Raw genomic sequence first — 23,324 nt, 5'->3', positions numbered from 1 at the left:
TTTTTATCTCTGTGTGGAGCCTGTGCCTAGCTCCGCCTGACCTATCGGGGTGTTGCCCCTCCCCTCAACTCACCTGCCACGACTTGGAAGTAATCAATTACCTTCAGAGGGGTCTACAGTGGAGATCTTTATCCTGGGTGGGGCCTCCCGATAGACGGTGTTACTCACGGTTGTCTGACGCGGTGGTCCACAGGGCTCCGCCTCCCCTACACCCCGTCCACACGCCAACCGCTGGGTGATGCGTTCCAGATGTTTCCAGGCCCTGTATGACAGCCTCAGACCGGTTCCCCGGTTCCCGGTCGTTCTCCCTCCTTCTGGAGTGATTCCTCCTTTCTCCTCTCTTACAGAAAATACTCCTCCGAATCAGGAGGAGCTGTTGGGTGCTCCCCCTGGTTCCAGCTCCCTCCTGGAGCCTCCGCTGTCTCCCCTCTCCTACCAGCAGCAGAGCGCTCCCCTGCCTCCTGAACGTCAGCCGCTTCAGGATACTGAGAGAGTGCCTCGGCTTGCACTCTCTGACTGCCTTCTACTCTGCTGCTCGTGAAAGGCTTACAGCTCTCTGCTAAGCTGCCTGCTTGAGACCTGCAGGCTGGGTCCTCTCCGCTCCGTGCATGAGCCCGCAGCATGGGCAGCCCACCCGTACTCTCTCTCCCTGGCTCTCCCTGTCCTGCCGGTGTTTTTAAACCTTCCCGCAGCGGCCGCTACAGTCACTGGGATTGGCTCAGCTGTTCGCCGCGCCAGGAACAGCTGTTGCCAGAACCGGCGTAATGGCGTTTCGCGCGGGTCCAGCCGCGAATGCGGCTCCTCCTCCCGCTGCTCTTCAGCCTGTACGTATGCCCCTCTGGGGGCTTGCTCTCAGGGTCTGGGGTCTGTAGGTCCTCCCTTCTCTCCCTCATGAGCTTATGGGGGCACTTCGCCGCCACAGACCTCCCCCCTTAAGTTGCCTTGTGGCGGCTGGTTTTCTCTCATGACAGCATGTGTCACCTGCTGCTCCTCCCTATGGATGTGGCCCACACCTTCCTCTGCGTTGTCTGCGCCTCCCCACCTGGACAAGAAGTCAGCCACAAAGTTATCTCTACCCGGACGGTGTATCACCGTGAACTTGAATGCCTGTAAAGGCAAAGCCCAGCGGGTGATCCTGGTGTTCATGCTCTGTTTCTGTGTCAACCACTGTAGTGGTGCGTGGTCTGTTACTACCACGAATTCCCTCCCCATCAGGTAGTACTTAAAGTATTCTATTGCCCAGCGTATTGCCAGGCACTTCCTCTCGATGGTGGCATACCTGGTTTCTGCACGGCTGAGTTTCCTGCTGGCAAAGGCAATTGGGCGCTCCTCCTGCCCGTGTTTCTGGAGTAACACTGCTCCCAGAGCCCGTCCTGATGCATCCATCTGTAAAACGAAAGGGGCGTTAAAGTTAGGCGTGTTCACGATAACGTCATGGCGCATTGCTTCTTTCAAATTCTGGAAGCTCTTTCGCATCTCAGGTGTCCATTTCAGTGGCGTTACGGATCTCCCAGCTAACGCGTCTGTAAGTGGTGTGGCGAGCGTTGTGAAGCAGGGTATAAATCGCCGATAATAGTTAACGAGTCCCAAGAAGGAACGCAGTTGTTTGCAGGTTCGCGGTTCCTGGAACTGCCTTATAGCCTTAATCTTATCTGTGAGTGGCCGAACTGTCCCTCGGCCTACTCGAAATCCCAGGTATGCTGTTTCTTTCCCCGCTAGTTTACATTTCTTCGGGTTGGCGGTCAGCCCTGCTGCTCGGAGTTCTCCCAGGACTGCTCTGAGGTCTTGAAGGTGTTGTTGCCAGCTGGCGGAAAATATAATGATGTCATCAATGTACGCCGCCGTGTATGCTGCGTGGGGTGCCAATAGGTTGTCCATCAACCTCTGGAATGTCGCAGCTGCTCCGCTGAGGCCAAAGGGCATCCGCGTGAATTCGAATAGGCCCCACGGGGTCCCGAAGGCTGTTTTGGCACAATCCGTGGGGCGCATCGGGATCTGCCAATATCCCTTTGCCAAATCAAGCGTGGTTATATACTGTGCTTCACCGATTTTCTCAACGAGGTGAGTGACATGGGGCATCAGAAAGGCATCAAACGTAGTCAGGGCATTGAGCTTCCTGTAGTCTATACATATGCGCAATGACCCATCCGGCTTGACGACAGGGACTATGGGGCTTCGCCATGGACTGCGGGACGGTCGTATAATCCCTTGTTCTTGCATTCTCATGATCTCTTGCCGTATTTCCTGTTGCCACCGCTGAGGTATCGGCCTCCATCTCTCCCTCACCAGTGCTCCCTGAGGTGTCCTGATTTCATGTTCTACTCCTGTTACTCGTCCCAGGATTCCTTGGAACACTGCCCTAAATTCCTCTATCAGAGCTAATAATTCTTGCTGTTGATGATTGCCCAACTCCTTGCCCATTTGTACTGACCCCTCCTTCCTGGGTCTCTCTAACCCGGGACACGGCGGTCCCAGGTCCTCCTTTGTATCCTCGTCTAGGGCCAACCAGCCCTGAGGAGTTTTCCACTCCTTGAGCAGATTCACGTGGTAAATCTGTCGTTCCCGGCGGTGGCCCGGTTTAAGTAATTCGTAATCCAAGGGCCCTACTTGTCTCACCACGGTAAATGGCCCCTGCCACATGGCCAGCTGTTTGCTGGAGGAGGTTGGCAGTGATACCAAAACTTTGTCCCCCGACTGGAACGTCCGTGTTTTCACCTTCTGATTGTAACGCCTTTCCTGTATCCCTTGGGCATCCCTCAGGTTTCGCCTGGCGATCCGTTGGGCTGTGGAGATTCGGTCTTGTAGCTCTTCCCGGTACCTCTCCGCCGACACCCCCAAGCCTATTGGCTTCTCCCATTCTTCCCTTACGATTTGTAGCAGTCCCCGAGGGCTATGGTTATACACCAATTGAAACGGAGAGTACTGGGTTGACTCTTGCGGAGCGTCCCTTATGGCGAACAACAAGGGTGTCAAGATAGTATCCCACCTCCGTGGGTCTTCCTGGGCACACCGCCTGAGCATCCGCTTGATGGTCCCATTTAACCTTTCTACCAAACCGTTAGTTTGGGGATGGTAGACTGAGGTCTTTAGCTGGGTGATGCTGAGGGTTTTACATAAAGCTTTCATTACCCCAGACATAAAGTTTGTTCCCTGGTCTGTGAGTATCTCCCGAGGTATGCCCACCCGTGCTATCCACTTGAGAAGTTCTTCCACTACTCGAGTGGCTGTTATGGACCTTAGGGGCACAGCATCTGGGAAATGGGTGGCATAATCTACCATCACCAGGATATATTGGTATCCGTTATGAGACCTGGGGAGGGGTCCTACTATATCCAGGGCGACCCGCGAGAACGGTGTCTCTACTATTGGCATGGGCTTCAGGGGTGCCCTTGGGGGCTTCCATTCCTGGGCCCTCTGACACTCTGGGCATGCGGCCCCCCACCTTTCCACGTCCTCTTGGAGACGAGACCAAAAAAATTCTTGGGCCAGCCTCACCCGGGTCTTGTCACATCCCAGATGGCCACCCAGGGGTGAGTCATGGGCCAATCTCCACACCACTTGGCGAAGTGAGGACGGGACCACTAACTGTCTCCCCCGTATGGTACCCTCCTCACCCCGTTGGACCCGATATAATAGCCCCCCTGTTACCTCGAAGCCGGGACGCCTCTGTGAGGGTCCTTCCCCGGGGTCGGCGTCCCACATCCGCTGCAGTTCCAGGTCCTCATGTTGTGCCCTACGAAATTGGGCTGCACTCACGAACTGTTCTAGGTCGATGCCGTCTGACATTATTTCATTGCGACAGGCTGGACCCTCGCCGGCCCATCCGTCTCCCCTCTTGATCCGGTTCCTCTCCTCTTCCGTAGCCCTCACTCGCTCGAGGACTGTATAGAATGGCCCCCATTCTCGGCCTAGGATCATCTCACACGCTAGGGTCGGGGCAATTCCAACTCGTAACTCTCCGCTAAACTCCGTCACCCTAAGCAGAACATAGCAAGTCTGGAACCGCATCTCCCCCCCTAGTATGCAGGTCATCGTCAGGGACCCCTCACTCTTCCGTTCCATCTGCGGAGCGAGGTCTGCCCGAAGTAGGGAGTGAGAACACCCCGTGTCCAATGTGGCCTTAACCGCCCTGTCTCCAACCCATGCGGTTACTACGGGCCGGTTCCATCCCTCGTTCTGGGTTGCCGACCCAAAACTGCAATCCATAGGTTCCCCTCTCTCCGCCTCTTTGCCTCTATCCCGGGAGGGCGGATATCCTGTTGGGGTGCGACTCAGCTTGCTCAGGCCTACCCCATATTCGCGGGAGATGTGTCCGGTTTGCCCACAGCGGTAACACACCACCCCTTTCGGTGGCCCTCGTCTCGCGACCATTCGCCTTTCTCCTTCGCTTGTGGGTCCCTCTTTCGGGACTTGGGAGCCTCGTCCATATCCCCGTTCCCTTTCCGAATTCGCAAAGGCCTCAGCCAAGCAAAGTGCCTCTCCACTAGTTTGCGGCTGATGTCTGCGTGCCCATCTCTGGGCATCCTCCTCCAAATCCCATATGAATTGTTCTAACAGGATCTGGTCCATCACACCCGCACGGTCGAACTTGCCGGCTGGCAACCATTTGTTGAGTGAGTCCCTTAAAGCTTGCAACAACCCCCGGGGTCGCCTGGCCTCCTTGGACTTTCAGGCTCTAAAGGCCTGCCGGTAACTTTCCGGTGAAATCTCAAGCCTGTAGAGGATTGCTGCCTTCACTGCCTCGTAATCATGAGCTTCGTCCCTTGATAGCGCTCGGTAGGCAGCTTGGGCCTGTTCTATCACCAGCGCCCCCAGGTGGTGGCCCCACTGACCACGGTCCAACCTTGTCTGGATGGCTGTCCTCTCGAATGCCTCGATATAAGCTTCTGGGTCATCCTCCCTAGTCATCCGGGGCATTTTAAATAAAGCAGCATTTCGCTGTATCCACTCCTGCTGGTGTGCGCCCTGTTGTTGCTGCACTGCCAGCACCTTCCCTATGGCCTGGATTGCCTGCATAAGCAGCTCTGTGGGCGCAAGGGCTGGCTGCTGCATCGCTATCGAGTCCCGGGTCGGGACACTGTCCCGTTAACACCGTACGAGAATGACGCGGTTGGTTCCCGGCCAATGCACCACTGTGGAGCCTGTGCCTAGCTCCGCCTGGCCTATTGGGGTGTTGCCCCTCCCCTCAACTCTCCTGCCACGACTTGGATGTAATCAATTACCTTCAGAGGGGTCTACAGTGGAGATCTTTATCCTGGGTGGGACCTCCCGATAGACGGTGTTACGGTTGTCTGACGCGGTAGTCCACGGGGCTCCACCTCCCCTACACCCCGTCCACACACCAACCGCTGGGCGATGCGTTCCAGATGTTTCCAGGCCCTGTATGACGGCCTCAGACCGGTTCCCCGGTTCCCGGTCGTTCTCCCTCCTTCTGGGGAGTGATTCCTCCTTTCTCCTCTCTTACAGAAAATACTCCTCCGAATCGGGAGGAGCTGTTGGGTGCTCCCCCTGGTTCCAGCTCCCTCCTGGAGCCTCCGCTGTCTCCCCTCTCCTACCAGCAGCAGAGCGCTCCCCTGCCTCCTGAGCGTCAGCCGCTTCAGGATACTGAGAGAGTGCCTCGGCTTGCACTCTCTGACTGCCTTCTACTCTGCTGCTCGTGAAAGGCTTACAGCTCTCTGCTAAGCTGCCTGCTTGAGACCCGCAGGCTGGGTCCTCTCCGCTCTGTGCGTGAGCCCGCAGCACGGGCAGCCCACCCGTACTCTCTCTCCCTGGCTCTCCCGCTCTCCCTGTCCTGCTGGCGTTTTTAAACCTTCCCGCAGCGGCTGCTACGGTCGCTGGGATTGGCTCAGCTGTTTGCCGCGCCAGGAACAGCTGTTGCCAGAACCGGCATAATGGCGGTTTGCGCGGCTGCAGCTGCGGATGCGGCTCCTCCTCCCGCTGCTCTTCAGCCGGTACGTATGCCCCTCTGGGGGCTTGCTCTCGGGGTCTGCGGTCTGTAGGTCCTCCCTTCTCTCCCTCATAAGTCTGTGGGGGCACTTCGCCGCCACACTCTGGAAATGAAAATAAAAAAGATGTCATACACAACCTAAAGTCACTTATTTGTGCATTTTGCCCAGTGGTTTTAACAGCACAATTGCATGCTATTTCAGGAAATGTACAGTATGTACAACCTTAGGTATTGAGCCATAGAATCTTACATTTTCATAAGATTAAGTATATGGAATTATTTTTTGTTGGAAAAATAAGACTGGCTTCCCAGTACTTAGAAGCTTGGCTGTTTTTTTGTAAATATTCATGAAAGCAGGTTAGAGGGTCACCCAGTAGAATTCAGCACTATGCCAGTTTACATAATCTCTAAATTCCTTATAGTTACATTGTATAATTTAGTGTCTGATTTAGTTGTGATTTAGTTTGGTGTGATTTAGTTTGTTATGTCAGATTTATGACATGTTCAATGCTTTAATCATGTTTTAATACATTTATTTACTTGTTTGTTTGTTTTTAGAAACCTGTGCCTTCTTAAGACATCAAGAAGTGGTATACCAAGTGCATATGTAGAACGAGAAAATGCTATGTCAGGCTTTAGTCTCCTAAATTGTAGAAGATTGTTTCCTGGTAAATATTGCATTACAATATAACCCCTCCCCAGTTTCTAATGAGAAATTTTATTTATTTTTAAGTATGAATCTAATAATGGAACACTAGTGCACGTAACAATGTGTTGTATTGATATTTGCAATATTAATGCCTTACAGCCTGCCATTCCCACACTTATAATGATACAAACTTTTTGGGAGATGAACTGAACGTTACTTATGTTAAGGGGCACAAAGCTTGTCAGCTTGTTTGCACAGACATGGTCCGTTGCCAATTTTTTACTTATTTTCCACTTCAGGAATGCACTCAAGAGGGGTAAGATCATTTTATTAACATCTTAAGGGTTGCCTGAAGGAAACATGTAGCATTGTATAAACATTACAACTTAATCCTTAAATTAACTTCATCTACAGAAAATGCAAATGCCACTTAAGAATGTCCTCAAATGGATCTCCAAACAGAATAGTGCATGAGAAAGGAAAGATCTCTGGCTACTCATTAAGATTATGTCAAAGAAAAGCTAACACCGGTAAGTAAAAGGTTTCATGTAATGAAGCTGTGTGGAATTAGGAAAATCTATTGATAGTACAGTGATAGTACATTAACTTAAATGTACATAAACCTGAATACCACAATTACTCACACAAATGCTCTTTATTCCAAGAGCTGTTCCAATGACATTGATCAGTCTGCTTATGGGGTTAGGTACAATTTTGCTAGCATAAAGGTAGCAGCATCTGAATCTAAGTTAAATGTATGATTTTAAAACAAAAGAATTAGGCCATGGACAGATAGACATGTACCCCAGTAAAAGCAGTTCCACACAAGTGCAAAAAAGTAGTGAGCTGGCAACATGGATTCCTAAAGTGAAGTAACTATGCCCAACTGGAAGCAACCCTGGAAAGAATGAGGAGTTGTCGCAGGGCACCTTAGTGCCTGCTCCTAAGAGAGGTGAAACTGCCAGGGAGAGAGCCCTGGCAGAACCAAGTGAGCGCAGCTGTGGGTTGCCGGAGCAACCAAGCGGAGCCAGCTGCCTGTAGGGGGCAGGGCCTGGCCCTTATAAAGCCCAGGGCTGAGGCCAGGCTGGAAGTTCTCTGCCAGCAGCCGGAGAGGCAGGAGCTCCCTCGGCCGAGATATGGGAAGGAGCCTAAGTTGCAAGTACAGCTCAGGATAGCCCTGGAGGCTTGAGCTATGATGAGGAGTTATGGCCAGGCGGCTTGCATTTGTGTTACAGCCTAGGGGCTTGTGGTTTTGCGTTGTGTTATTACACCCGGAGGCTTGGGTGAGGCTGTAGGGGTTGGAGGAGGCCTCAATTACTCGCACGCCAGTGCGTGAGCAACTGGTGGCGAGGAGCGCGGCCAGTGGGTCGCGGGCGCAACCCGTAAGTTGCAGACGGGGACCTAGACCCCGGATTGCGTGTGGGGGAACATAGACCCCGAAGGCGCAGCTCGCACGCCACTGCGCGAGCAGCTGGCGGCGAGGAGCGCGGCCGGTGGGTCGCGGGCGCAACCCGTAGGTTGCGGACGGGGACTGAGACCCCAGATTGCGTGTGGGGGGAACACAGCCCCCCGGCCCCAGGAAAGGGGCGGTATTACTGAGTAGCCCAGTGTGGGTGCGGCGAGCCCCCAGAGAGGGGGAACGCCCTTGTACGTTATTGAGTAGCCCAGTGTGGGCGCGGCGAGCCCCCAGAGAGGGGGAACGCCATTGTGTTTTATTGAGTAGCCCAGCGTGGGTGCGGTGAGCCCCCAGAGAGGGGGAACACCATTGTGTTTTATTGAGTAGCCCAGTGTGGGCGCGGCAAGCCCCCAGAGAGGGGGAACGCCCTTGTATGTTATTGAGTAGCCCAGTGTGGGCGCGGCGAGCACCAGAAAGGGGGAACGCCATCGTGCTTTGTTGAGTAGCCCAGTGTGGGCGCACGGGCATAGCAAGCCCGGCCGCAGGCCAGTGCGGCAATCCCCCCCCAGACCAAGGCAGGGCGCTGCGGTTGCCCCTGAGAAGACAGGGAGTAGCAGCGCAGGGAGCCAGAGTCAGGGAGGGTGTCCGTGCGGTTGCCCCATAGGACCGGTGGCCCGCTGGAGAGTCCCGGAGCGGAACCACACCGGCAGGGGAGGCCCAGAGTGGGCTAGACGGGAGTCCCAGCAAGAGGCTGGGCACGAGAGAGGGAGCCCAGAGTGGGCCACATTAGAGAGGAGGCCCGGGAAGCGGACGTATAGACCGAACAACGTCCTTTACATCTGCGAGGCTTGGGGCGTGGTATTAGGGGCTGGTAGGAGCCACGCATAGCCCATAAGGCTAGGGCGCTTGGGTAGCGCCCATTATACGAGGAGACCCACGAGGGGTCCAGGAGCTGACAGGCCCAAGGAAACACAAGGCAGCCTCCCTATTACATATATTCCATCAAGACGTGGCGGACGAGAATGGAGGGTGCCCTCGGGCCGGAGTAGCGCAGTGAGAGGGCCTCAAAAAGATCACGGCCCTCTGTGAGGACCCTGCCGTGACAGGAGTAAAACTCCAGTAGTGTAGGTTATGGATTAGGCATCATCTGCTTATTTCCTCCTGGGATAACAATTTGTTAAAAGCATGCAGGCTGTTACCTGTTAATGTTATGCACCTCTGGTGCTAAAGGATCACTAAAGCATAATCAACCCAGAGTTTAACGTGGAATACACCTCACACCATTTAACTTATCTAAAATCTAACTTTTATTAATACATTAAATATTATCTTGATAACTTCTATAGAGAGAGAAAAACACTTAGCCTAATGGTCTCATCCAATCCCAGATATTACTTCACCACAGGGTCTGGTGGCTAGTCACCATTTCTGAAAATAGAGGGTGGTCATCTGTCAGAAGTCCTTTGGCTGTTGTTCAGTCCAGATGTTATTGGATGACGACACACATTTCCTTGTTGCCTCCCCTTTATGCTTTTCTTTAACTTAACTCCTCTGATCACTCTTCATTTCTGGATACCATTGATTGATTTCCCTGTGATTATCATACTGCTCATATTTTTATCCTGTCAGCATAACCCTATGTTCCAACAAACCCATCACATGCACACATCTTAATTTGGTCTGTCCATCAAAACTGGAAATTCCAAGGGCTCTGCAGTTGGGCACTGTCCAATTGGTCTCTTCTAATGCTTCATTAACATGTTCAATCATGTCATCCCTCTGATTCAGTCAATCAGTGCTAAATTCAGTTAATTTTAGTTGTTACGTTTTATACACCTACACTGATAACGCTAGAACATAAACTTCTTTGAAAGCGAGCTCAAGGCTATAGCTGATAGTGGAGATACAACATGCAAAAGAAAAGTTTAACTAATAATAAGACTATACAACAACTTAAGCAATGGTTAAATAAGGCTGAATATAAAAGAAAAGTTCAAATAACACTGTAATTCACCACTCAAGCAGGTGCAAGTAAAGCTAAATATGACAAGCTACCCTAACAGTAAGGTATAGTAATAGCTGCCTAGTACCTGTGGCTACCCACAGGATACCTGCATGCCTGTGGGTAGCTACAGGCACTAGGCAGAAGTGGATACATTTTCAGTGCTGGGGCAAATTGATCCCTCTATATAGTTTTTAAATCTATTTCCATAGCATGTATGCAGCCATCTAAAGAAAGTATAAGAATTGTTGGAGGGACAGATTCTTCTCCTGGTGAATGGCCATGGCAAGTAAGCTTGCAAGTCAAGTTAAGTACTCAAAAACATCTCTGTGGAGGCTCAATCATTAGTGACCGGTGGATTCTAACAGCTGCCCACTGTACCGATGGGTGAGTACTTCTTATAAATGGGTAGAAGAAATTATTTTAATGAAAACAAATGGTATGATTTTAAAGACATGAAATTAAGATTGTCACAGTCACTGGAAATTAGCACCATGCAGTATTTTGTATCACTTCATTGCAATATGCAATATAACTGCTACTGTCTGGTATGAGAAGACACCTCTGATATCCTGTTTTCAGGCACTTGGAAATGATACAGTGTAAATTTCTCAGGTTATTTTTGGTGCACAGATTAATTTTACTGAAAAAAAATCAAATTCTGTGTGGTTATTGGCGTAGTGAGCATAAAACAAGTAGTTTTCTCCAAACTACACATTTCTCAGAGTTCTCTATTTTCCAAAGGCATTTGTTTAAGACTTCAAATTTACCATAGATAAATAGACATCAATGAAGATGAGTGTTTTTGCATTATGAAGATAAGTTTGTGTATAAATAAATTATTAAATAAATGCATGGTGTTTAACAGAAGCAGGATGAAAGTCTGTGGGTTTGCACTAATCTATTAAAGGAAATGAAAAAAATCTCAGAAAAAGTAATTAGAATGGGGCCTTTTAGGTTGAATCTATGCCTCCAAATAATAACTTTTTTCTTTGACATTTTTTATAATTTTTAATGCCAGATTTGTGTTCCTATTAAATTATTACTTCAATTTACATTTCCAATTCTATTTTAGCTAATAAAAAATGTAGCCCATGAATGTCAGTGGAAATAACCTCATTGACTTTTGTAGTACTTGGATGAAACCCTCAGAGACAAAAATAAGGAAAGGAGAGAATAGAGAAAAATCAGAAGGCAAAGGTAAAAGAAAGATGAGAAAGGATCAGAAGGAAAGAGAATGGGAACATTAAGAAGAGGGAAAGCTGATGGGAAGGTGGGAATACAAATGAGAAGGAAAACAGGAGAAAAGAAAAAGCAAAACTGAGGGACAAGAATATCTTTTTAGTCTGACATTCTGACAACACACCCAGGGGTAATAGAAAACATTGGCATATGCACATGGGCTATTTACTAAAGCAAATTTTTTAACCTAGGACTTCTTGTTTCTCTTTTTCCCTTAGATATGAGAGTCCCAACATTTGGCGTGTTTATACTGGCATTTTAAAACAATCAGAAATAAATGAGGATACACCTTTCTTCAGAGTCCAAGACATTGTTATTCACCCTCAGTATGTGATTGCAGAGACTGGATATGACATTGCTTTAATGAAACTTGATAAACCTATGAACTTTACTGGTGTGTAAAACATTATAATGAATTCATTTTGAAAATGTGTGGGGATGATCTAGTGCTTAATCTTTACTAATGTACATGAAACTTGAATAGTTTACTCAAATATACATAAATCACCCCAGGAAAGACCCACCCAATTTACCTTGTTCAGGAGTGTAATGACTTTTACTTGTCTTAAGGGATAGGACAATGTTAGTATAAGATGAGAAAATACAATAGGAATACAAAGAAACTTGTGGTTAAAGATCTTTCTTCTGGCCAAACTAATATTTTAAATTTCATTTTAGATTTCCAGCAGCCCATATGCTTGCCATCAAAAGAGGAAGCAAATATAGTTTATACCAGCTGTTGGGTGATTGGATGGGGTTATGCAAAAGAAAGAGGTACAGACTAATATTTAAACTATGGAAACCTATGTTTGCAAAGATCATCTGGCTTGGTAAAATTTGTCCCTGTGAATGGTTATTGTGTCTGACTACATATTGACAGTGGATCTCATTGTGCCCAATATACAGCAAACACCAACAATGAGTGTGCATGAATACAACTGGCAGGAAAGGTTCTTTGAGTAGATGTGATATCTTTTATTAGACCAACTGAGTTGTTGGGAAAAGGTTCTTGGCAAGCTTTCGGGTGCAGTCACCCTTCTTCAGGCATAGGGAATCTCTGCTGGTTATTTATTTAAATTATTAAATAATTTACTAAGACCAGCAGAGACTCCCTATGCCTGAAGAAGGGTGTCTGCATTTGAAAGCTTGCCAAGAACCTTTTTCCAACTACTCAGCTGGTCTAATAATATATATCACATCTACTCAAAGAGCCTTACCTGCCTATATCCTTAGACCAACATGACTACAACCAAAAACCCAGCATGAATACAACTGTTCTTGTAGATTTATACTGCACAATTTCTTCTAGAAACCTTACTACTATTACAAAAGTGAGTGAAACTTAACTTCAGTGCATGTTCTGCAGGCAATAGAGAGTGGTGATATATTAAATAAATAGGTTTCAGGATATAGTATATGTGAGATCTCATTGAAAATCAAGCACTTAGGTTATTTATGTTTCTTTACCTATGCACAACTCAAAAATGGACTATTTTCTTTTCAACAGTAGTCACATTTGTATAAAATCAGATATGAAAAGTATTCATGGCAGTATGCAGAAAGATATGGGTTTGTGATATCTGCAAGCTATGGACATATGATATGAATGTGTGAGTCTGATACGCCTATTTTAGTTTTAAATGTGTGCCTCTTTTGATTTATTTAAACATTCCTGTTTCACATTTATGTATATATGATAAAATGCAGGGTTAGAAGGATGTTTTTAAAGACAATTCTGATATTCATTTTGCTATACTTATGGTTAACATGTAGCTACAATAGTATAACCCCTTCTTTGCTTCAGATTCTTTGGTTCTACCCGTATGTCTTATAAAAAAGGAGGTTTCACACAATAACCAAATATATTCAGTGATAATGCTCAGCAGCAGGAGAATGAAGCCAGCTTGGTCATGAAAAAGGATGAAAGGAGCTGGGAAAAGTTTACAGAGGGGATAGGATAATAGAAAGAGGAGTTCTCACCCTCTAGCTAGGATGTGTAATGTATGGAGTTGTTTATGGTCCACAGGGTATAGTATAGTGCTGAGTGGATGGTGCTTGGTTTTCCCTATGCTTCTGGGCTTTCCTGGTTGCCATGTGGGGCTGGGAAGGACATTTTCCCCTAACTTTTGCTACAGGTGTCAGTATGTTTTTCACCTTCCCTAAAAGCATTGGCTTAATTGTAGATAAGAGTTGAGGCCCCACTGGGGGCAGAATGGAGGCCCATGTTGCGGGGGCTTATGGCCAAGGTATGTCTGAGGATGCCTGAGGCCAGGTTTAGGCCAGAGGCTGTGTGTGGCCCAGCTAAGGAGCCAGGGGAGTAATAGTGGATCTAGATGCCATCTGTGAGGCATGGGACACAGTGTAAGGTGAGGCTTAGAGCTGTGTATTTCACTTTTGGCATCAGAGCAATAAAATGGGCAGCCTCCCACCTACAAACAACTATTTAATTCCAACAAAGGCATGGGAGGTGAGTTAGGTAGGCAGACTGCATTAGACAGGTGGGTGGGCCAATGAAGGGACCGGCCTTGGGACAGCCTCCTGTCACATTCTGCATCAGATCCCAACGCATCTGCACTTGCATGTCTACCAGAGGCCGTAGAGCTCACACTGATGGTAACAGGGGCACCTGATACATTCTCAGGTGCATAACCAGAGGCATTTGTGAGACATGACATATGATAGACTTCTCCTTTTGCCCCTTGTCCTCTGGGGTGGGCACTGAACTTTGACCTGCTATGATTGCCTCTTTGTCTGGCTGTACAATTACTTTTGATTTCTCCCATGAACACAATCTGATCCACAGTTCAGTTTGAGTGGGATCTTGCTAGGTCTTTGTAATAACTCTTCACTGGGATTCCTATAGCTTGCTGTATTTATTTTGATACTCATTCTGTACTTTTGTTACTTATAGGTCAAATAACAGATATTCTTCAGAAGGCTAATATTCCTCTAGTATCAGAAGAAGAATGCCAGTCAAGATATCAAGAGCAAACAATAAACAACAAGGTTATATGTGCTGGCTATAAAGAAGGTGGAAAGGATGCTTGTAAGGTAATGGAGTAATAAATACATGATCATACATTCTGCATCATCTTTAAAAGCATTATCAACATTTTAAGAAGAATATATGGGTAAAAAATAACTATTAGCTGAATTCCTACTTCCATCTGTCAAAAATATAAAAAAATGAAGTCTAGATGGAATCTTTTTCAGATAACATCCAGACAAAAATACATTATGTTTTTGGGCTCAGTAGTGCAAGATTCCAGGAAAGTGGACCTGAAGAAGGAAAATTATCTCCACAATTACCTCTAGACTTTTCTGCTAGAGGGTCTGAGTCTGTTGAGTCAGTGTACTCATCTGCAGAACCCTTCAGAGAAATCAAGGCAGTGTGTACTTTCTTCCCTACATACTAGAATCTTCTTTCCCCAGTTCCCAAGCTGTGACTTCCATGCTGAGATGCCATGATCACCCAGATAACTTGTGAGGCCTATTTTATTTTTTCTGTCACCAAGTGATTTATGGGCAGTTACCATGATTAAATGGCATGACTGTCTGTAGAATGGAAAGGAACTGTGGGCACTTGAAAGTTCCTTTTTCAATTCAAGAGGCATGTACCTCTTGCAGAATTGATCTACCACATTTTTTTCTGCAGCTCAGCACTGGTACCCTTTCTCTTATAAAAATGCTAATACTTCAGGTAAATAAAAAATGAATAGTACAAGTAGGGTGGATATCAATGAGAATATAAATTCGTCACATTTACCCATTGTCAGCCATTAAAAGAGTAAAGCAGTAGCCCCTTAGTATATCACCAATCCAAAAACAAAAAAAAAACAAACAAAAAAAAGTGAACCAAAAATGTTTTTCCAGTAATAAAGAAATCCCCCTGAAATGTAATTTTCCCACTTATTAGTATCGTATATAGCATTATGTGGAGGCATGTTAAAAAGCCTATGCTGTGCAAACCAGAAGGGAGAGTATGAATAATTGTTGATCAGATAATCAGTTTGGGAGTGCAGGACTAAAGAACTGTCAAGCTGATGGGTGCTGGTCATGCTTAAAATCCAGAATGCCAAATGGAAATCTGTGGGGCAGTTCTATCTGGTAGACTCTCCACCGTGCCACTGCCATGAGGCAAAACTGTCCCATGCACCCCAGTTTTGCATAATGTAATGGAGACAGGCCTGATTTTCTCCTGCTTCTCAGTTTGGCTCCAATGGGCTTCCTGAAAATAGAGGCAGGCCAGAGTGTTCCATCTGTTCTATGTGCCTCAGTTTCTGGGAGGCAATGTTCAGGGTTGGAACAGGAAGGGCTGTGGCAAGAGAAAATGTCCTGCCACCGCTGCTTTCTAATCTGGCTCTGCAGAAGGCGTGTGGCACAGTGGGGGGAGTATAATGTCTCATCAAGTGTTAACATAATTAATAACAATCACAATGTTTATATTATAGTATACATAATATAGTCATGTAAGTTTTTTAAGTGGGTGCTGCTAAAGTTTGAAAAGTTTTGGAGGGTTGCCTTGAATCTAAAAAAGTTGAGATCCACTGCTCTAGCCCAATGATCCATTGCTACAACTGTAGCAATATAGAGAGTAAGTAGAACTCGACTAAGAGGAGGGCTCCTGGGTTCTGGTCCCTAATGAGAATGCTTTCATTTATCAGGCGCATCGTTGAAAGAGAAATACTAACTGGAACCATCCCTTTCACCCTTTTCTTATATGATTCAGGGAGACTCAGGTGGGCCATTATCATGCAAACATGAGCAAATTTGGTATTTGGTGGGCATTACCAGCTGGGGTGAAGGATGTGCTCGCCCAGAACTACCAGGTGTTTATACAAAAGTGGCTGAATATGTAGAGTGGATTCTAGAAAAAACCACGTGATATAAAAAAGAAAACTTCCAGGAACTCACTTCATACTTACATGATGGCATGAAATGATAATCCTAAAGGAACTTTGTGAAATACATTCAAGAACATTCATACATTTAGCCTAGAGGACAGCAGACATTTTTAAGAAAACAGAAAAGGAAGAATGAACTCTACAATTGTGTGCATTAAAAAGAGTAATACAAGTAAAATCCAGTTTTATAGACATTGATGTGAAGTTATAAAGAATGTGGTCTAAACTGTTGATTTATTTCATCTCTGCAAACATGTCAATAAACATTCTTTTGGACCTGATTTTCTGTCTCATTGAAGCTGACAAGAGCTTTGTCTTTGACTTCCTTGATAACACGATCTCACTCTCTATTGTAAGAAAGAGGTGAATGAGTGAAGATGAATTCAATTAAAGCATAAAATTTTCAAAACCTTCTTGGCTGATATTACCTCATCAAGTGTCCTCCAGTCATTAGCCCCCAGAAAGAATTCAAAACATCAAAGTATTATTTATTTTCATCTCCTTTCATGTATTATTGGGATTGTTGATATAGATGTTTAACAATGGTGGATGAGAGAAAGTTAGTAGGAGAAGGGATTATTTAGCATAGGTGATTTCTTTTACAAGTTAAGCACTATTTAGGGTGACACCTTGCAGGCACTGGGGTCTTGGATAATTAAATTATTTTTCACTGGCTATAAAACAGATAAAATATGGTCTCTAGTATTTAAGTTACTCTTCCTGAAATGTTGCTAAACACATGTAGCTGTTCTATGATTTTGGATGGTGTGGGGTTAGCAAAAAATGGAAATTATTTAATCTATCTGAGGGAGGCATAAATATTGACTATTTGGGGGTCATGGCAATGAGGGATTATTAGAGAGTAAAAAAGAAGCCAAACAGGCATCAGCCAAAACCTGAATCCTGAATAGCAGAACCCACCAATAGTTTTCCCATCTATTGTTCTGATCTCTACAGAAAATTTTGTGATTAGAAAAAGAACTCAGGCACTCCTATGTTGTGGCATAATTAGAAGGTTGATTGGAACCATTCCATTAAGAGCCATCCAGTGTTGTTTTCTTTTAGCATACTATATTGTAGTGAGATGCTCTGTAGCTAATCATTACATAAAGAAGAATCTTTATGTCTTAATGGATTAAACACATCAGCATTACTTTTTTCTCTTTGCACAAACATGTTCTGTGTCACAGGCAACAGATACCAGATGTATTTAACTGTCAACATCATGGCAAACTACGGTAAGAATATACAGCAAGAAAAGTGTTGTTTTCAATTTTCCAAGAGACGATATTTCATAAATGAGAGGGGAGTTTGTCATAGGAGTCATCATTACCACCATGAGGAAGTGCTCTCTCAACACTGCTATTATGGTGCTTCTCTGAAAACATAGTGATTAGAAGACAAAACTTGGAACTAGACTCCTCATTTTCTTACAGAGAATAACTTCTTAGGCAAGTTACTGATTTCCTCCTTTGCCTATGTGGAAAAAAAGAAGGTTTTCTCATTTTTTTTCATCTTGTATCATATGTTTGATACCTTTTTTGTATTTGGCAAGTAGCCTTGTTGAAATCAATGAAAACACTCATAAAATATGGAGCTAATGAGAGGTTTTAGGATCTGGTCATCAGTTTGTGTTTTCCTAGTGCCTTGAGGTCCCCAGTTGAAAGCCACTTTCACTAGATTAAGACTTAGAGTATTCAGCCATGCAAAATGGGAAGTATTGTGTGGGGAAAAAACCTCTGCCCTCCTTTCACTGTGGCAAGTCACAATATGAACAAGATCAAACAGAAGATTGAAGAGGAGGCTTTATTCTCACTTTCTCCACTCTCTGAGCAGGCAGTGGATCATGGCTCTGCCCCAGCTCTGGACCCCACTGTCACTGCCACAGAAGATCCCAGCAGCTCTCTGCCCAGCCACATGCCCTACCAGTGCTACTGGGGTCGGTCTCCATGGACTCTCACATTGCACTCTCACGGCCCCACCACTGTTGGGGTCTCCATGGAAACTGGCCACAGTGATGCTGCTGGCTGGATCTACCATTTTGCCTACCCCTGGCCTAGAATGGCCCAGCTTAAGGTTTCATAGATGCTATTTACCACCAGGAAAGGCAAGATACTTGTTCTGGATGCCAATGTAGTTGTATTACATTTTCTTTTGCCCTGGCTATAACAGAGAATGTCTCTTCCTCAGGTTGAGAATATAGATAACATGGCTAAGATATGATGAAGATTACACAGAAAAGGAGTAGCTGTTATTATTTATGGGCATTCTTATAAGATAACCAGAGTTGGAGACATTTTTCCCATCAAAAGGAAAGTCTTTGAAAATTCTCTTTTCAGAAAATAATACTTTTTTCAAATAATAGCAGTGGTACCATGGGAAAAGAATCAGAAATGCATAAGGGTCAGTATATAGAAGGAATAAGAGTTCTAACAAGTTCAATCAGGAATGAGACGCTTCAGACAAATTTAGAATACAAGTTGCGATTTCTCTGAAAATGAAGTTTATATTGCAGAGATGGAGGGATTTCTGTGCTAATCCTTTTTAAAGGTGAGGAACTTGCTTGGTATATGGGAAGCAGAGTGGAGAATATTAATGAGAGCAAAAAAATTTAGCCAGCAGAACAACAAAATCCAACTTTTTTTGATAAAAAAATGAGCAAAATAATGGTCAGAGGCATAACTAGCTGGGTTTGCACCCTGGGCACTGCTGATGGAAAGCAGGGTTGGGGAAGAGGAGAGGGGAGGTGCTGCAGAGCATAGAAGTGGGGTGCTGTAATATCCATGGTGTTTATTAATACATTAGCAAATGGCCCATCAGGAATGACAGGAGGGAGAGTGGGCAGGGACAGAACCCCATGCCCCCAACCAGTCCAGGCCCGCTCCCCCTTTACCTCCTGCTGCTTGAGGTCCAGGCCCACTCCCACCCTCCCTGCCACAGCAGTGGGGGGAGGAGAGGAGTGGGTCCAGGCCTGATGCGGGGGAGAACGGGGCCCGAGGGTGGAGAGAAGCTGGCCTGCTGCAGTGGGGGGGGGGGAGCAGTGGGCCTGGGTCGACCCAGCCACAGTGGGGGAAGAGGAGGAGTGGGCTTGGAGCTGACAGGGGGGAGATGGGGTGGGGGAGGAGTGGGCCCAGGTCCAAGGGGGGGAGGAGGCCTGCTGTTCCCTCCTCACCGCCACAGCAGGCCAGCTTCTCCACTCTCCTCGAGCCCAGTCCTCCCCCCTACTCCCTGCAGCAGACCTAGGCCTGGGCCTGCTCCTACCCTCCCCCCACCACTGCTGCATCAGCCCAGGCCAGCTTATGCCCCCCCTGCCATGGTGGGCCCACTCCTCCCCCCACCCCTCATGCCAGGCCTGGGCCCACTCCCCCTCTTTCTTTTGGGGTCTGGACCCGCTCCCGTGTTCTCCACCATGGCAGCAGGGGGAAGGCAAGAGCATGTGCAGGCCCGTTCCTCCCTTTCCCACCACTGTGGCTGGCCCTGAAGGTGGTGACAATGGAAGGAGGGAGGGGCAGGCCAAGGCCAGTGCCAGTAGCCTGGCCCCCCCGCAGCATCCTGGCCCACGCCTGCCCCTGAGCCACCGCCGTTATCTCCAAAGAGTGGGGGGGAGGGGCAGCTCTGGTGGCCTTGCCCTCCCCCTGCTCCCTTGTCACCACCTGCAGGGAGCAGGGCGGGGGGGATGAGGCCAGCTGTGCTGGTCTTGCCCCTCTACTCCATCCCCTGTGTCCCCACCATCATGGCAGCAGGCTACCACATGTCCAAATGCTTCTTCGCACTCTGATTGGCTGTTTGTCAGCCAATCAGAGCATGAATAAAGCATTACACAGACATACAGACAGATAGACTTAGGCTTTTATAATGTTAGAATAATAAAGATGCCTTAAGTTGCTTAAGTCTCTAACCTTTCTATTAGGGATCCTTTGAGCTATGAATTTCCATCAGTTAACTCCATTTTTCATAGATGAATTCCATCTTCAGCTTATAAATGTTTTAAATTAACAAACCTTGTGTTTTAAGACTTGTGCCTGGTACTTATACAAACTTCCTAAAAATATTCTTAGAAGTCCATGATTCCTGCCTGCAGTTACTTATTTAGCATTTTCAATTTTTATGGAAACTCATGTGATTAAAGCCTACATTTTTACCACACTGGTGAAGCTTGTTTAATCGTAAATCTACTCATTCTCATGGTAAGGTGACATCTCTAAGATGTACAAGCCCTAGGGCAGTGGTTCCCAAACTTTTTGGTTTCAAGGCACCCTTCTTTAGACTGAAGGCACTCCTTGCCTGAAAGGTAGCTCTTAGCTTTTACTCTATTCCTTTTCCATAGTCAAAAAAATGAGCAATTCTTCTGTTGTAGAGAACTCAGAAAGACCACAACACATCACAATTTTTGTGACGCTATGGATTCCTATTTAATATCTTTGGGTTTATCATATGGTTGAGCATCACTGCTCTAGGGCATTACTACACTCTATACTTCTATAGACTACTGAATTCTAATAATATAAACGCCTTAGTTTGTATGTCTGTCTGTCTGACCATAACACTTTATTCGCACTCTGACTGGCTGTCTCAGAAGGAGAGCTTGATTGAGGAACACCAAGACCATTAAGAAGAGAGGGTTGTTAACGTCTGTGGAATGAAGAGTTTAGAAAGGATCAGGTAGATTATAATGAGTCATGATGAGTCAGCAGGGCGCTGGCCATAGGTTGGGCGAGGGGCCACTTTTCCCCATGCTTAGCACCAGCTTGTAACCTGCCCCACTACCAGCCTGGCAGTGGGGCTGGGTTACAAGGTGGTGCTGAGCATGGGGGGCTGGAGAAAGCAGCCCCTTCTCGCCCTATGCCCAGCACCCCATGCTGCAGCCACTCACTGACTGCCTGGGGCTGCCTATGCCTGCTTCAGACAGCCCTGCGCAGGCTGCGAGTGCCTGCAGCGTGGGATGCTGGGCGTGGGGTGGGCAAGGAGCTGCTTTTCTCGGCACAGAGAACGAGCCCAGGGAAAAGCTGAGCGTGGGGCAGAAGTGGCCCCTCCCCCATCCCACACCCAGTGCCCCACACTGCAGGCGCTCACGGCCTGTGTGGGGTTGTCCGGAGTGGGCACGAGCAGCCCCACGTGGCCTGCAAGCAGCTGTAGTGCAGGGCACTAGGCATGGGTGGGGATGGGCTGCTTTCCCCCTGTGCTCCTTCCTTGCCCGGGGTCTTCCCCCCACTTACCTGAGCTTCCCACGCTGGGCCAGCAATATGCTCCCAGCCCACAAACTCTGGAAGGGGCTTCCGGCTGGGGGGTGGGGCCGGGTGGGCCCTGCTGTTGTTGGAGCCCGCTGGGCTTCCCCTGGGTCCTACTGCCCTTGGTTCCTGTCATTTTGACAGGAACCAAGGGCAGAGAAATATTAATTTTCCAAATTTTTTTAGGGGCCCCATGGGCCAGACAGAACAGCTTCATGGGCCAGATCCAGCCTGCGGGCCGTATTTTGCCCACTCCTGCTTTAGGAAGACCAGGAATCCAATGGGGGTGCAAGTGCATCAGTGCACCTCCTGGATATGCCCCTATATATAGTATAAATTATTTAATAAGATGTAACCAAGCAGAGACAATATACTTCCCTTTACAGTTAGGTTGCATTTCTTTCATAATTTGTCTGATAGAGGGCTTGTGTAGGGCTGACTAAAAACTAACCTGTGCTGGGAAAAGGAAAGAGCTGATCCATAACATTGTGAATGCCTGGAGTAGTTATAAGAAAACATTCTATAATGAATGACTATCTCCCTCTCTGCAGAACTACAGACAGGAAAGATTGATGAGGATGCCTACTTATTCAATAATAATAATAAAAAACAATGTGCAGGAAGATAAGAGTTTGCATTTTGACAAATTATATCTTCCTTTGCTTCCTTGTATACATAACTCCCTTGAATTTTATATCTGAGCTTGCCTTAAACAATGAACTCTGTCTAGAGAAGAGAAATTAAAAAAATAACATGTGTGAAACAAGAATGATTCTTTGGGATACTGAAACGTAATGTGACTTAGAATTGCAATAATCATGATTTCCACGTTTTAAAAACTAAAATTTTCATGATTTTCAAGGACATCTTTTGGGTTGGATATGCGATTTCCAATGAAGAATGATTATTTTGCTGCAACAAGCAATGTCTATCAGATGTCTGAAAATATGTGATTGAGTAGAACAAATATCATTTGCAGTGCTGATCTTTACAATAGAAATATTTGCTCAGTTAAATTGAAACATGCCTCTTTTTTTCTTCCTAGCTTCTGGTCTATCTGGGGAACTCACTGGATAAATATATTAAGTCAATTTATTTTGTAAAATATATGCATTCATCACTATTTCAAGTCCATCTTCCCTTCAAGCAGGGGCCAACATGAGCTTGACCTTTTTTGGAATAATAATATAAGAAATAAGATAATAAAAATTCATGCTCCATCATCTACTGGAGTACTAACTTGACTGTTTTTTCTGTGATTTTCATGTTGTAAATGATCATATTTGTTTGCAAAAGCTATTACTATTTTCTGATAAAACTGACTAAAAAGTAGAATTTGTTTTTTAGCGCTTATGCTCGATAGAGGTGATACTTATTTGGAGGTTTTCTTCATGTTTTTAATATTAACATGTTAATGGCAGTAGTATCCAGGGAACAACCAAGAGTATAAGTACATTGGGTTTGGCACAGTAGAAACACAGGATTTGACAGTAGTTGATGGTGTCTGCTTGCAAAAACAGACACAGGAAAGGAAAGTAGTATAACACAAGCAGAGCCAATAGTGGTAGCAAATGCCATGCTAGTTCCACAATTCTTTAGTAGGTTTAGCTAGAAGGGGATAAGCTAAATGGAAAGAAAAGGGAAGGTAGAGGGAACATTGAAGGGAAATGGGAGAGGGGAGCAAAGTTGGAGAGAGGTATGGAGTGAAGCTGAAGGAGAAAGACTGTTGGAGGGAGAGAGATGGAGCAGGCAGTTCAGGAAAGAGCAGGAAGAGACTAGTCAAAAGGGTACAAAGTTATCTTAATACCAGCTGGGGTCCTTAACTGGATCCTCTTTAGTTTCTCCCTAGAGACTCTTTGCATACCTGAAATATGGGGGATGCTCTGTAAATCTGTTGTGGTAATGAGACAAAAAGAGAAAATAGGTGCACCTACCTGGTATGTTGCTTGACCCCCC

The 23,324-nt window shown here is 46.3% G+C and overlaps 1 protein-coding gene across 6 annotated transcripts in view; it reads left to right on the top strand.

Moving 5' to 3' along the window:
* KLKB1 (kallikrein B1) overlaps window positions 1-22,560 on the top strand; it is a 38,462-nt gene extending 15,902 nt beyond the window's left edge. For 3 of the 6 annotated variants that reach the window (XM_059721806.1, XM_014594865.1, XM_019481314.1), the window contains 8 exons: window positions 6,506-6,615; window positions 6,756-6,912; window positions 7,011-7,126; window positions 10,186-10,381; window positions 11,455-11,630; window positions 11,915-12,010; window positions 14,148-14,287; window positions 15,966-16,421. In XM_059721806.1, the coding sequence (XP_059577789.1) occupies window positions 6,506-6,615; window positions 6,756-6,912; window positions 7,011-7,126; window positions 10,186-10,381; window positions 11,455-11,630; window positions 11,915-12,010; window positions 14,148-14,287; window positions 15,966-16,121 (1,147 nt within the window). In that variant the 3' untranslated portion in view covers window positions 16,122-16,421. Of the gene's footprint in view, window positions 1-6,505; window positions 6,616-6,755; window positions 6,913-7,010; window positions 7,127-10,185; window positions 10,382-11,454; window positions 11,631-11,914; window positions 12,011-14,147; window positions 14,288-15,965; window positions 16,422-22,413 lie in introns of those variants that run through there. The other 3 variants (XM_059721807.1, XM_006258360.2, XM_059721808.1) reach the window with 3 other exon arrangements.
* The last annotated feature ends 764 nt before the right edge of the window (window positions 22,561-23,324 follow it).

The sequence above is a fragment of the Alligator mississippiensis genome, chromosome 2 (assembly GCF_030867095.1).
Source record: "Alligator mississippiensis isolate rAllMis1 chromosome 2, rAllMis1, whole genome shotgun sequence".
NCBI classification, from domain to species: domain Eukaryota; kingdom Metazoa; phylum Chordata; order Crocodylia; family Alligatoridae; genus Alligator; species Alligator mississippiensis.
The sequence above is the reverse complement of the archived record's forward strand: the minus strand, read 5'-3'. Positions and strand labels throughout refer to the sequence as shown.